This window comes from Ornithorhynchus anatinus, chromosome 19 (genome assembly GCF_004115215.2).
Source record: "Ornithorhynchus anatinus isolate Pmale09 chromosome 19, mOrnAna1.pri.v4, whole genome shotgun sequence".
Classification (NCBI taxonomy): Eukaryota; Metazoa; Chordata; class Mammalia; order Monotremata; family Ornithorhynchidae; genus Ornithorhynchus; species Ornithorhynchus anatinus.
In genome coordinates, this window is record NC_041746.1 from 3,490,740 (window position 1) to 3,503,722 (window position 12,983).

The 12,983-nt window shown below is 54.4% G+C and overlaps 1 protein-coding gene and 1 long non-coding RNA gene across 2 annotated transcripts in view; one reads left to right on the forward strand and one right to left on the reverse strand.

Moving 5' to 3' along the window:
• Positions 1–12,983, forward strand: part of SDCCAG8 (SHH signaling and ciliogenesis regulator SDCCAG8) — a 135,929-nt gene that overhangs the window by 120,112 nt on the left and 2,834 nt on the right. The window contains 1 exon segment of the mRNA XM_029047025.2: positions 6,823–6,949. Within this exon segment, the coding sequence (XP_028902858.1) occupies positions 6,823–6,949 (127 nt within the window).
• LOC114805654 lies at positions 5,597–8,309 on the reverse strand. Its single transcript, XR_003753644.1, has 3 exons — positions 7,833–8,309; positions 6,801–7,374; positions 5,597–5,787 (listed from the first exon to the last, which is right to left on the reverse strand). It is a non-coding gene; the product is annotated as an uncharacterized LOC114805654 (long non-coding RNA).

Genomic DNA, 12,983 nt, shown 5'->3' on the forward strand with positions numbered 1-12,983 from the left:
CTGCCCCCTTAGCTAAGGAGAGAGGGAAGCGGGGAGGGGGAGGAAAGGAGAGAGAGAGGGAGAGGCCGAGGCCTTAGCTGGGGGAAATAGATCCGGGACCTTTGGCTATTCCTTCTCCAGGTCCAGTTTTCATTAAACTCTGTTTTCATTACAGTTTATAAAAGCTGCCGGTTTCGGTTGCTCCGTTTAACTTTAGGCCAGTTGGCAAGTGGACCCACGGCGCTTCCGTTCCACCCCGGCTCCGCAGTATGGCGGAGCTACCCGCTTGTAGGCTGTGTAAGTTCTACACTGTAAGCTTGTCGTGGGCAGGGAATGTATCCGTTTATTATTACAACGTACTCTCTCAGGTGCTCAGAACAGTGTTCTGGCAGGCAGTAAGCACTCAAAAAATACGATTGACTGACTGTGTTCTAACCTGACAGGCCCCTTCAGACCCGGTTTGGGCCTGTCCAGCCCTGGGGATGCTAGGTGGGCAGTCAGTCAGTTAAGTACTGCCATCTTTTGAGGGCTTACCATGTGCAGAGCAATGAACTGAGCGTTCAGGAGAGAACGATCCCTCTCTTTTGGGAAACCTGTCCGGTGAGGAACTTGAGAGTGGGGGTGCTGAGACTGAACCCTCACTGGCCCTCACTACTAGAATGTGGGGGGAGCCTTAAGGTGTGATGAAAAGAAGAAGCCACGTGTCCTAATGGATGGAGCACAGGTCTTGGAGTCAGAAGGACCCGGGTTCTAATCCCTGCTCCTCCACTTATCAATCAGTCGTATTTATTGAGTGCTTACTATGTGCAGAGCACGGTACTAAGCGCTCAGGGGAGTAGAGTGCCACAGAATTAGCCAGCTTAGGTCACACGCAAAAAACTTTTTTGCTGCTGCACGCGGTGTGGAGATGGTAAATTGCTGCCATTTCTCCTGCGGGGGTCGGGGGCGGTAAGTGTCCCCCAGAAAAATCCAAACAAAATGTTATTTCACTATTCTCCTCCCTTGTGCTTTAGCCAAAAAATGATCCTTTCTCAGAAAAAGCCGCAATCTGGATTTCTCCAACGCGTTTGCTGTTTTTCAACCGGGCTGATCTGCTAGGAATTGTGGTTTTCTACTGAATCCACTTTCAGGGAGGACTATTCCCCAGCCAGGCTACGATTCTACTGTTTCTGCTCTTTAAGTCAGGGAGCGAAGCCCACACCAAACCTGATCAGCACATTAATATTTCTGCCTTTAGAGAAACCCACACCTTAATAAAGAGGGGAACCGTTGCTGAAGTTGGCTGGTCTACATCACTGGAAGCTGTAGAATTACTGAAATGGTGCAATTAAACTGCAACATATTTCTTCACATTTTAAAAACTATGACAGGGTCTGAAAAATGTAGATTAACAGAAGTTACTGTTTTTAATCAACATATTTCCTCTCTCTCTTTCCCTCCCTCACTGACTTCTCTCCCCCTTTCTGTCTTCGCCCCCCCACCGCCGCATCTTCTCTCTTCTCTTGCTTTAAATGCCCTGATGTCAGTTTAGTCCTCGAGTATATTATACACATGCCATTGAGGAAAAGAAGTTAAAAAAAAATAAAAATTCTCTTTTAATTTCGTGCTGTGTGCCCAAGAACCAGAGGCACTGTCTGTTACATGTCGCTTCTTATGAGGCTCACGCCGGGAGTTGCTTTTTAGAGGCAAAGTGTTTCTGAAGGAAAGAGCTCAGATGGGGCCGACGGAGTAAGAAAATCTCGCCGTCCCCATGTTGAATTCATCTACCGATCATTCTGTGCCGTCTCTCGCCGGCGCCGTGTGCAAAGGCTCGAGGAATTAGAGGAAACGATAATACTACTAATAACATTTATGATAATATTCAATAAGAACAATGTCGAGCATCGTTCTAGCCGCTGGGATCTATACAAGCTAATCAGGTGGGACAGGGTCCCTGTCCCGCATGGGACTCACAGTCTTAATCCCCATTTTACACAAGAGGGAACTGAGGATAAGAGGAGTGAAGAGACTTGCCCAACGTCACACAGCAGACAAGCGGCAGAGCCAGGATCAGAACCCAGTTCCTTCTGACTTCCAGGTCCGGGGCCACGCTGCTTCCGAAAGCAGAAAAAGAGGGGTAGCAAGAGGGGGACAAAGAATTCTCTCCCATCAGATCGGTCCGATGGCCTGCGAGGCAGGTAGGGGGGTGCGGGGGCTTGGGGAAGGATTTCGAATGTAGTGTAAATCACTGACCCGTGGAGGAGTAGGTGGCCAGAGGGCCCTCCTGGGGGCCGGAGGGACGCCACACCCCTGTGGCCGCGAGGCTGGAGGGAGCTGGAAGTGAGCACACTCAGCCCGCCGGAGGTCGGGGGGAAGGGAGAGAGCTCAGGCCTGGGCGTCAGAGGAGCTGGGTTCTAATCCCGCCTCTGCCACTTACCCGCTGGGAGGCCCAGAGAGGTGAAGTGACTTGCTCAGACCCTTTCAATCCCTGCTCTCCCTCTTCCTTAGACTGTGAGCCCTAAGTGTTACAGGGGCTATGTCCCATCTACCCCTGCGTCTAGTACAGCGTTTAGCACATAGTAGGTGCTTAGCAAGTGCCACAGGACGGAGTCAGCGTGAGGCTGGGTTTGTCGATCTCTCATCCGCCCATCCATCGCTCCTGCGGTTGACCAAACCGGGTGCCTCGGAATCCATCCTTCAGGGAGCCACGCTGGGAGGCGGAAGTCTCTGGAAATGGTGAAATGACAAAAATCGGGGTGGGGAGAACCCCTTAACCTGCAGTCCTTCTACTCTAAAGCTTGAAACCTACCTACTCATCCTACCAACTCCTCTTGGCTGTAACCTCGCTGAGGGCGGGGAACGTGTCCGTTATCGTGTTACATCGTACTCCCCCAAGTGCTCCGTACAGTGCTCGGCACACAGTAAGCGCTCAATAAATGCGGTCGATCAAATGATCGCTCGATCGTCAGGCGACCGTGAGCGCACGTCCCGGCAGCCGCGCTGGTGGACACCCACCTTGGCGTCTGCACACGCAGTCGGGTGCACTGTGAAATTTTAGATGGGTCGCACTGCAGTCAGGGGGTCTGGCCACTTCTCTCCATCCGCTCCCAGCGGGTGGTGGTGGACTTGTCGTTGCGCTGGCTGGAGACACATTTCCCATCCGACCAGGGGTCGTCGAGATTCCAATATGATTCTTGGGCCGCGTCACACATTTACAAGTTATAGGTCGTCCCCGCTTCAAATAGACAGGTGCGGTTTGGGGGGTGATTTTGAGTTTCCCCACCTTCTCGGGTAAAGAGTCTTTTCAATTTGAATCTTGTGGCAAACGGTAAGAATATCTGATCGAGAGGGCACTTATCTTTCCGGGTATGTGTGCGGATTTACATCTGCCCCCCGTTAAGCACTTGATTTTTTTAATATGGTATCTGTTAGCGCTTATTATGTGCTTCTTTCATAAGCCTCTCTCCCACACAGCTTAATCACGCGGAAAGCCAAAGTACCTCTGAAGTAGGTCTAATCATTTTGCTCCACCCCGGGCCTTCGATCTGGCAGTGTTGGGCAACGACAGAATCTTCATCCTTCTGCCTCCGGGAGGGTCCTTCTCCTCCCGTACGATTTCTCGGCCTTAGCGGAATTCCTCTGGCTTTGGATTTCCGTCCGGAGTCATTCCGCTCGGCTCAACCGGCCGTCTTCAGTTTCCGTGGCAACCAGCAGATGGGGTTCTTCGACCAGGGTCAGCCGGGAGAGGCGGCCGCTGCAGCCCCGTGTCCCCAGAAGCTTTCCCTATCGACAGCTCGGCCTTGGAAGGTTAGAGGATCACCTGGTGCTCGGACCTCCTGAGACCCGAGGGGTGAGGGTGGCGGGGACGGGGGCAGTGAGAGCGGGGAGGTTATCAACTTGGGGGTCTCGGGTCCTGCGAGTCTCCGCCATCCCCCAAGACCTTCGGCCGGCGAGCAGGGTTAAAAGGTTCGGACGACACTGTGGCCCTTGAAAAAAATGGATCTGCCCCCCTATAAGCACTTGATTTCTTTTTTCAGTTGGAATTTGTGAAGCGGTTATTTTGTGCCAGGCAGTGTTCTAAGCACTGGGGTGGATACAAGCTAAGCAGGTTAGACACGGTCCCTGTCCCACATGGGGCTCACACTCTTAATCCCTATTTTACAATTGAGGTGACTGAGGACCAGAGAAGTGAAGTGACTCACCCAGGGTCACCCAGCAGGCTTGAGGCAGAACTGGGGTTAGGACGTGGGCCTTTCCGACTCCCAGGCCTGTGCTCTATTCACTAGGCCCCGCTGCTTGTCTCCCGACCCTCAGCTTCACAGCACTAATGTGCATATCTATAATTTATTTTATTTTGTCTCCCTCTCTAGAGTGGTGTAAGCTCCTCGTGGGCAGAGAATGTGTTTGCCAACTCTGTTGTACTCTCCCAAGTGCTCCACACACAGTAAGCGCTCAATAAATACCACTGATCGACAGCGGATTCATCATCCCCACTCGTGGCCCCCAGAGCACCGTCATTATCACCGGCAGTGGTATTTATTGAGCGCTTACTATCTGCAGAGCTTATCGTGCCCGTTTCCTCATCTGTAAAACGGAAATTGGATATCTGTTCTCTCTCCTTCCCAGACTGTGAGCCCCGTGGGGGATGGGGACTGGGTCCCACCTGATTATCCTTGATCTATCCCGGCGCTTGGCCTGTAGTGGACGCTTTACGCATCCCACAGTTAGTATGCAGCAGGTGGTGTCCCTTGCTAAAACTCAAAATGCCTCTGCCGTGTTTTCTCTGAGTCTTCTGCCCCCCGGCTCCTTAGGCCACGGTTTCTTGGGGGAGGCAACCCCACCGAGCAAGCAGTGTGCTCTCTGTGCCGAAGCCGATTCTGGTCTCCTTCCCCCGGCCCCGCACCGGAGAAGGGCTGCCCTGGGCCTTCCTGGCAGGAGGAATCACGGGACACGCCGGTGCCATCTCCGCCCGAGAGGAATTGACTCGGGAACAACAGCCTTCATTGAAGCGGGGTTTGTCGTCCCCTCTCCCACAAGGGAGAGAATCCCCAGCTGCTGCAGTTGCCGCCGCAGCTGCCGCAGCGGCTTCATGAAACTGCAACCCTGCAGTTGCTGCGGTGACGTCCCCACAGGCTGGTCGGAGGCGGCAACGGGGGAGGAAGAGCCGGTCAACCAGCAGCCGCACCCCAAACCCTTTTCCTCCTGCAGCGACTGCTGCTGGTCGTCTCCCCAGGGGAGGGGAGCAAGCCCCGAGGCTGCGGCAGCAGAGCCGCTCCCCGCCCCCGTCACCCCCGCCCCGGCGAAGAAGGCCAGCGCTGGGGTAGGGGGTCGAGGCAGAGATGTTGCCAAAGGAGGGTCTGGTCTCTTCCTCGCTCAGCTGTTTTGCCCTATCTTTTTCCCTCTCTCCTCTAGTTGTCGCTTTCTATCTCCTTCTCTCTCTCAAATCCCCTTTATTACATAACTTCTCCCCATTTGTATCTGTTACTAGCCCCACCCCAGCGGCTGGAAACCCCCCCCCCGAAAGCCCCACCCCTTTTCCCACTTTGCACCTCAGGAGGTGGGATCCCATCACCCGGAATTTAGAATGAAAAGCTTTTGCCTTTCCAGAATTCCAAGAAATGAACCGTTCCCCCTTCCATTTCATTTCACATCTTCATTTGGACCGGCGATAGAGAAGGGAATGCGGAATGGCCGGTTGAAACGGGAAGAGGCTCCCATTCCCGGAGAAGAGTCGTAGTTTAAATGTACAGGTCTGGAAAGGTTAAACCCATCAGCAGAATGGCGGGTCTTCGAAGACATCTGGTCAATGGTCCTGGAGCTGGTGATTTCCTGAATGAGTAATAATGGGAAACCCAGAGTTCAGTGTAGCGTCTTTCCCTTTGTTCTTGCCTTCTTATTCAGTTGTCGTCAGAGCTAATTCCATAATACTGGGGCTCGCTTTCTCCACCCCCGCCTCCACAAGACTTGACCCATTCGTGTTTGCCTGGAAAGGTTTCCCTTTCTCGGTCTGGTTGATTGGCGTTGGCTGGAATCGCCATCTCCTAGCCAAGGGCCTTCAAGGGTCAGGCGGGTCGCAGGGTGGAACCGGGAACCTCGTCGGCTGATCCCTCTCCCCGGCTAACCCCCGTCCCGCTCTGGGCCGATCCCTCCCTCCGTGTGTCTCCTCGAGCGGTCGGGGGCGAGCAGGGGGCCTGACTGGGGGCAGGCATGCGGACTTCAGTCTCTCCAACTTAACTGTAAGCTCCTTGAGGGCAAGGGTCGTGTGTATTAACTCTTTTACTGTACTCTCCCAAGCGCTCAAGTCCAGTGCTCTGCACATAGTGAGTGCTTTAATAACTACCAATGAGCAATCGACTGATGGCTGGAATGGGGAAGGAGGCGGTAGTCGTGGCCTTCCTTGTCCCGGCCCCCCCGCCAACACACACACTCACCCCTCCAACACCTTGCTGTCCCCCTTCTCCCCTTTGCTCGGGCAAAGTCCTGGCTGGGAGCCCCAAGGTCTCTCCGACTCCCCAGCCGGTGGTTCCAGGCTCCGGGCTAACAATCCCCTCGGGCCAGGGAGCGGACCAGCACTGACCGGAGAGGGCCCGGCGGCAGCAGTAACAGCAACAGCAATCCCTCCGCTGCCGGGCCTCGCCACCCCCAAGCCTCACCGTAGCGCCCGCTCTGCCTCCTGACGCTCTGGAGGTCAGGCCGGGCACGGCGGAGACCCGAGGGGCCGGGGGCCGGCGGGGTGCGGTGAGGAGCGACGGCGACCCCCACGGCCGCCGTCTGGTGGTCGCCACGTCAGGACGGGCGGAGGGCGGGGAGGCGGTCTCGTCGGTTCGGGGGACGCGACTCACCCCGAGGTGTGTCTCTCCACAGGCTGAACCAGCTGGACAAGCACTGCCAGGCCACGGCCCAGCAACTGGTGCAGCTCCTGAACAAGCAGAATCAGCTCTTCAGGGAGAGGCAGGACCTGGCCGAGGAGGTGCAGGTCCTACGGTCTCAGGTAGCGGGTCGGGGCCCGGCCCGGCCCGGCTCGCCGGGGGCCGGGCATCTGGGGGAGGGTACCGGTCTGTCGGACGGGAGGGGGTGAGGTGGGCCGGGCAGGGAGCGGATAGGCGGGAGAAGAGAGAGCGGGGCTCCGCAAGGAGGCTGACGGGAGAGGAATGAAGAACATCAGCTGGGGCCCCATTGTGAGGTCGGCCTTGGTATTCGAAGGCTACGCCGACAGTGCAATTCACCTGGGAGGGCCAAATGTGACTGAAAAGGCCAGGGAGGAACTCACATCCCTGGACACCCTGGGTACACACAAAGGCCATCAATGGCATTTATCGAGCGCTTACCGTGGGCAGAGCACTCTCCGAAGTGTTTGGCAGAGGACAGTAGAATAGAGTCGGTAGACACGTTCCGCTCCCGCGATGAGCTCTCGATCTAGAGGGGGAGACGGACACGAATAGAAATAATGAAATTACGGATCCGTCCCCAGTCGTGCCGTCACGTTTGACGATCGCGGTGCTTGGCGCTGTTTTCTCTTTCGCCTTCCTCCTCGTCTCTCGTTCCTTACGAGCAGGAGGGAGAGGGCCGATTTGAGTTCTCTTCCCTCTCTGCATCTGCAGTGCCCACAAGGCACGGTCCCCGATGCCCTCCGCCCTTTCCTCTTGGATGAACGTCGAAAATCCCAGCAGCCTCTCCTGCCCCGCAGAGGAGGTGGGGCGGGGGAAATCCCTACTCTTGGGAGCACTCGGGCCAAAAGGCCACAGAAGGGAAAGAGATTTAAGAGCTGAGAAGTACGGAGGGGGGGCTGGGGAAGGGCTCCTGTCCCAGGGGATCGGGAATAGGACAGCTGGAGTAGGGTCAGGGGGTTGTAACTCCCAGCCCGGAAGACTCACCAGCTGGCCTGGAAGGGAGGTGGAGCCAGCTGGTGGGAGGTGGAGTGGCTTTTCACGGGCAGCGTGGCATCTGGAGGAGGGGAAGGAACAAAGTGAGATGACATTTAGGGGATTTTCTAAGCATATACGCTTTTTTGTGTGTGTGTTTTTTTTAAAAATGGATATGTTTGTCACTTGGCTTGAACTCCCGGAGAATGGCCCAGCCCGAAGATGCTGCTGAGCCTCTGAAACCTTAAAATGCAACCCAGAGAATGAGTCAGTGTAATGAATCGATCCTGATCAACCATATGGGTTTAATCGCTTTTAAATAATTTTTGGCAGTTTTTTTAAAAGTCGAAACCTGGGTGTAGCTTGAAAACAGCAAGTGGGGAGGTATATTATAGTCAGATTGAAATTATTTTGTTATTCTTAAGGAATTAAGGGGTGGACCTCCAGAGCAGCAAGTTGGGGACTGTGGAAGAAGGGGGGGAGAGAAAGAGAGAGAGACTGAACCAGGAATCGCTCTGGTAAGTAAGGAGCTGGTTGTCACTACAAAGTTACTAAAGCACCGAGGAGAAGATAACCCCAGCCCTTCGCTCAGTTGCCCTGATGAGGCCTCAGATCCATCTGATCTTCCACAAAGTGAGCTACCCGAAGGTAGCTGACGGTACCTTACTAGAACAGCAAATCGGCTGAATAAACTCGGAAACTCTGGAAAGAATTCTCAACGGGTGCCAACAATTTGATCCCAGCCAAATCGGGTTTTTTGGTTGGTTGGTTTTTATCCTTGAATTTCACCCCAATTGTCAGCCTCAAAAATAAACACTGATAGATTCCCAGAAAATATATTTTCTGCAAATGAAAAGTGACTGTTAAAGTTTGCCTTGATTCTTTCAAAACTGTGTAAAAGGCCCCGTCAACCGAACCGACTTGCTTTTTTTTTTTTTTTTGAGACACGATCCTGAACATACATAGCTAAAATGTCATTTATACCCCCTTGTGAGGGAGGGGCTAGAAAAGGGAGCTGCCTAGCTCAAGCGCAGTATGAGACCCCTCTGATGACCCTGAGTCTGTGGAAGGCTGACAGCTGAGCCCAAGCCCCGGATATTTTAATATCAAAATCCCCAAACTGCTTGGCGGGTTGGGGTGCTGCCCCTGTGAGGAAGGTGACCTCCCCCTAAACACACACATATACACCCTGTGGACCTGGAACCCAGAAAGGCAGCATGGCCTAGTGGGTAGAGCATGGGCCTAGGAGTCAGAAGGACCTGGGCTCTAATCCCGGCTCCACCACTTGCCCGCTGTGTGACCTTGGGCAGGTCACTTCACTTGCCAAGATCCGCCCTTTCCTCTCCACCCAAACGGCTACCTTACTGCTACAGGCTCTCGTTATATCCCGGCTAGACTACCGTGTCAGCCTTCTCTCCGATCTCCCTTCCTCCTCTCTCGCCCCGCTCCGGTCTATTCTTCACTCCGCCGCCCGGCTCATCTTCCCGCAGAAACGATCTGGGCCTGTCACTCCCCTTCTTAAACACCTCCGGCGGTTGCCCATCGACCTCCGCTCCAAACAAAAACTCCTCACTCTAGGCTTCGAGGCCGTCCGTCACCTCGCCCCTTCCTACCTCTCCTCCCTCCTCTCTTTCTACCGCCCACCCCGCACGCTCCGCTCCTCCGCCGCCCACCTCCTCGCCGTCCCTCGGTCTCGCCCGTCCCGCCTTCGACCCCCGGGCCGCGTCCTCCCGGGGTCCCGGAACGCCCTCCCTCCTCACCTCCGCCAAACTCATTCTCTTCCCCTCTTCGAAACCCTACTTAAAACTCACCTCCTCCGAGAGGCCTTCCCAGACCGAGCTCCCCTTCTCCCTCTACTCCCTCTACCGCCCCCCCTTCACCCCTCCGCAGCTTAACCCTCTTTTCCCCCCATTTCCCTCCGCTCCTCCCCCTCTCCCTTCCCCTCCCCTCGGCACCGTACTCGTCCGCTCGACTGTATATATTTTCATCACCCTATTTATTTTGTTAATGAAATGTACATCGCCTCGATTCTATTTAGTCGCCATCGGTTTTTACGAGACGTTCTTCCCCTCGACTCTATTTATTGCCACCGTTCTTGTCTCTCTCCCCCGATTAGACCGTAAGCCCGTCAAACGGCAGGGACCGTCTCTATCTGTTGCCGACTCGTTCATTCCAAGCGCCTCGTACAGTGCTCTGCACGTAGTAAGCGCTCAATAAATACTATTGAATGAACTTTACTCGTCTGGGCCTCAGTTCCCTCATCTGTAAAATGGGGATGAAAACCGTGAACCCCACCTGGGGCAACCTGCTTACCCTGTATCTACCCCAGCGATTAGAACAGTGCTTGGCACATAGGGCTTAAATACTATTATTATTATTACTATTACTAATCCCACCTCCTGCCCCTAGTCTGCTGTGTGACCTTAGGCAAGTCACTTCACTTCTCCGGCCCTCAGATCCCTCATCCGTAAAATGTTGATGAAGACTGTGAACCCCGAGTGGGACAGGGGCGGTGTCCAACCTGATCGGCTCGGATCTACCCCAGCGCTTGGTACAGTGCCTGGCACATAGTAAGCGTTTGACAAATGCCGTTAAAAAGTAATAATAATAAACAACCGAAGAACCCAGGCGAGTCTCTAGAAGGCCCGGGGGTGGCGAGGCCCTGCCCGTGGGGCCCACATCATTTCCTCAGCCCCAAGTGGCATGTAAGCAGCGTGGCTCAGTGGAAAGAGCCCGGGCTTGGGAGTCCGAGGTCATGGGTTCGAATCCCGGCTCTGCCAGCGGTCAGCTGTGTGACTGGGGGCCAGTCCCTTCACTTCTCTGGGCCCTCAGTGCCCTCATCTGTCCAATGGGGATGAAGACTGAGAGCCTCACGTGGGCCCACCTGATGACCCTGTATCTCCCCCAGCGCTTAGAACAGTGCTGTGCACATAGTAAGGGCTTAACAAATACCAACATTTTTTTTTTTTCCCTCTCAGCGCGACGCGGGGGGGGGGGGGGGAGGGGAGGGGACCCACCGGGACTCGTCACCATGGAAACGGGCCGCCGCGGGCGCGCCTCGGAGACACTGGCCTGGGCATTGCGCATGCGCGAAACACCCTCCCCCCCCCCCATCCCGCGAGCACATCCGAGAGCGCGCGCGCCTCCCTCGTGCCGCCCCCCTCCCCCGAGCGCGCGCCGCTCCAGCCAACTGGGCCCCGCGTGTAGGCCAGGCCCGGGCCCTCCACCTTCGACGCTGTCGCCCCACCCTGTGCCCCCCGATTAGACTCTGTCTCTTATCTGTTACCGATTTGTCCATTCCAAGCGCTTAGTCCTGTGCTCTGCACAGAGTAAGCGCTCAATAAATACGATCGAATGATTAGCCCGTGAGCCCGGCCTTGGGCAGGGATGGATGGTCTCTATCCGTTGCCCAGTTGGACATTCATTCATTCGTTCAATAGTATTTATTGAGCGCTTACTAGGTGCAGAGCACTGGACCAAGCGCTTGGAACGAACAAGTCGGCAACAGATAAGAGACGGTCCCTGCCGTTTGACGGGCTTACAGATGAGGGAACTGAGGCACCGTACTAAGCGCTGGACATTCCCAGCGCTTAGTACGGTGCCTCAGTTCCCTCATCTGGAAAATGGGGATTAAGACTGTGAGCCTCATGTGGGACCATCTGATAATAATAATTATCACTAATATTAATATCAATAATTACCCCCCCAACACTGTACTCGTCCGCTCAACTGTATATATCTTCATCACCCTATTTATTTTGTTTAATGAGATGTACATCACCCTGATTCTATTTATTTGCCATTGTTTTAATGAGATGTTCTTCCCCTGGACTCTGTTTATCGCCATTGTTCTCGTCTGCCCGTCTCCCCCGATTAGACTGTGAGCCCTTCAAAGGGCAGGGACCGTCTCTATCTGTTCCCGATTCGTACATTCCAAGCGCTTAGTCCAGTGCTCTGCACATAGTAAGCGCTCAATAAACACTATTGAATGAACAATGTCGGTATTAAGTGCTTACTATGTGCAGAGCGCTGTTCTCAGCGCTGGGGTAGATACGGGGCCATCAGGTTGTCCCACACGAGGCTCACAGTTAATCCCCATTTGACAGATGAGGTAACTGAGGCCCAGAGAAGTGAAGTGACTTGCCCGCGGTCACACAGCTGACAAGTGGCAGAGCCGGGATGCTTCCACTGGGACCGTCTTCGCTAAATTTGGACAACGAAAGGGAATGGCATGTTGGCTGTGAAATCAACGGAGCATATTTCAAGCAGTGGTGTTTATTGAGCACCTACCGATTAGACAGCACCGTGCCGGGTGTTTGGGAGAATATGAGAGTACGCAGAGACAATCCCTGTCTCTCTACTCCAGCGCTTATAACGGTGCTCGGCACATAGTAAGCGCATAACAAATACCAACATTATTATTAGTAGTACAGTGCTCTGCACATAGTAAGCGCTCAATAAATACCATTGAATGAATGAATGAAGCCACGCTCCCCAGATCGGGACCCAGGGCGCCCCCAAGGCCCAGCAGGGGAGGAGGTGGGGCAGGCAGGCTGACGGTACTCTGCACATAGTAAGCGCTCAATAAATACTATTTGATGATGATGATGGTGTTTGTTAAGCGCTTACTATGTGCAGAGCACTGTTCTAAGCGCTAGGGTAGATAGAGGGTTATCAGGTTGTCCCACGTGAGCCTCCCAGGCTTCATCCCCATTTTACAGATGAGGTCACTGAGGCACCGAGCAGTGAAGTGACTTGCCCACAGTCACACAGCTAAGTGGCAGAGCCAGGATTCGAACCCATGCCATCGGACTCCCAAGCCCGGGCTCCTTCCACTGAGCTACGCCGCTTCTCCATGAAAGGAGAGACCCGGTCCCTTCGACCAATGGATAATAATAATAATAATAAAGATGGTATGTGTGCCAAGCGCCATTTCAAGCGCTGGGGTAAAAATAAATGTTGGTATTTGTTAAGCACTTGCCATGTGCAGAGCACTGTTCCAAGCGCTGGGGTAGATACAGGGTAATCAGGTCGTCCCACGTGAGGCTCACAGTTAATCCCCATTATACAGATGAGGTCACTGAGGCACAGAGAAGGGAAGTGACTCGCCCACAGTCACACAGCTGACAAGGGGCAGAGCCGGGAGCCGAAGCCCAGGCCCTT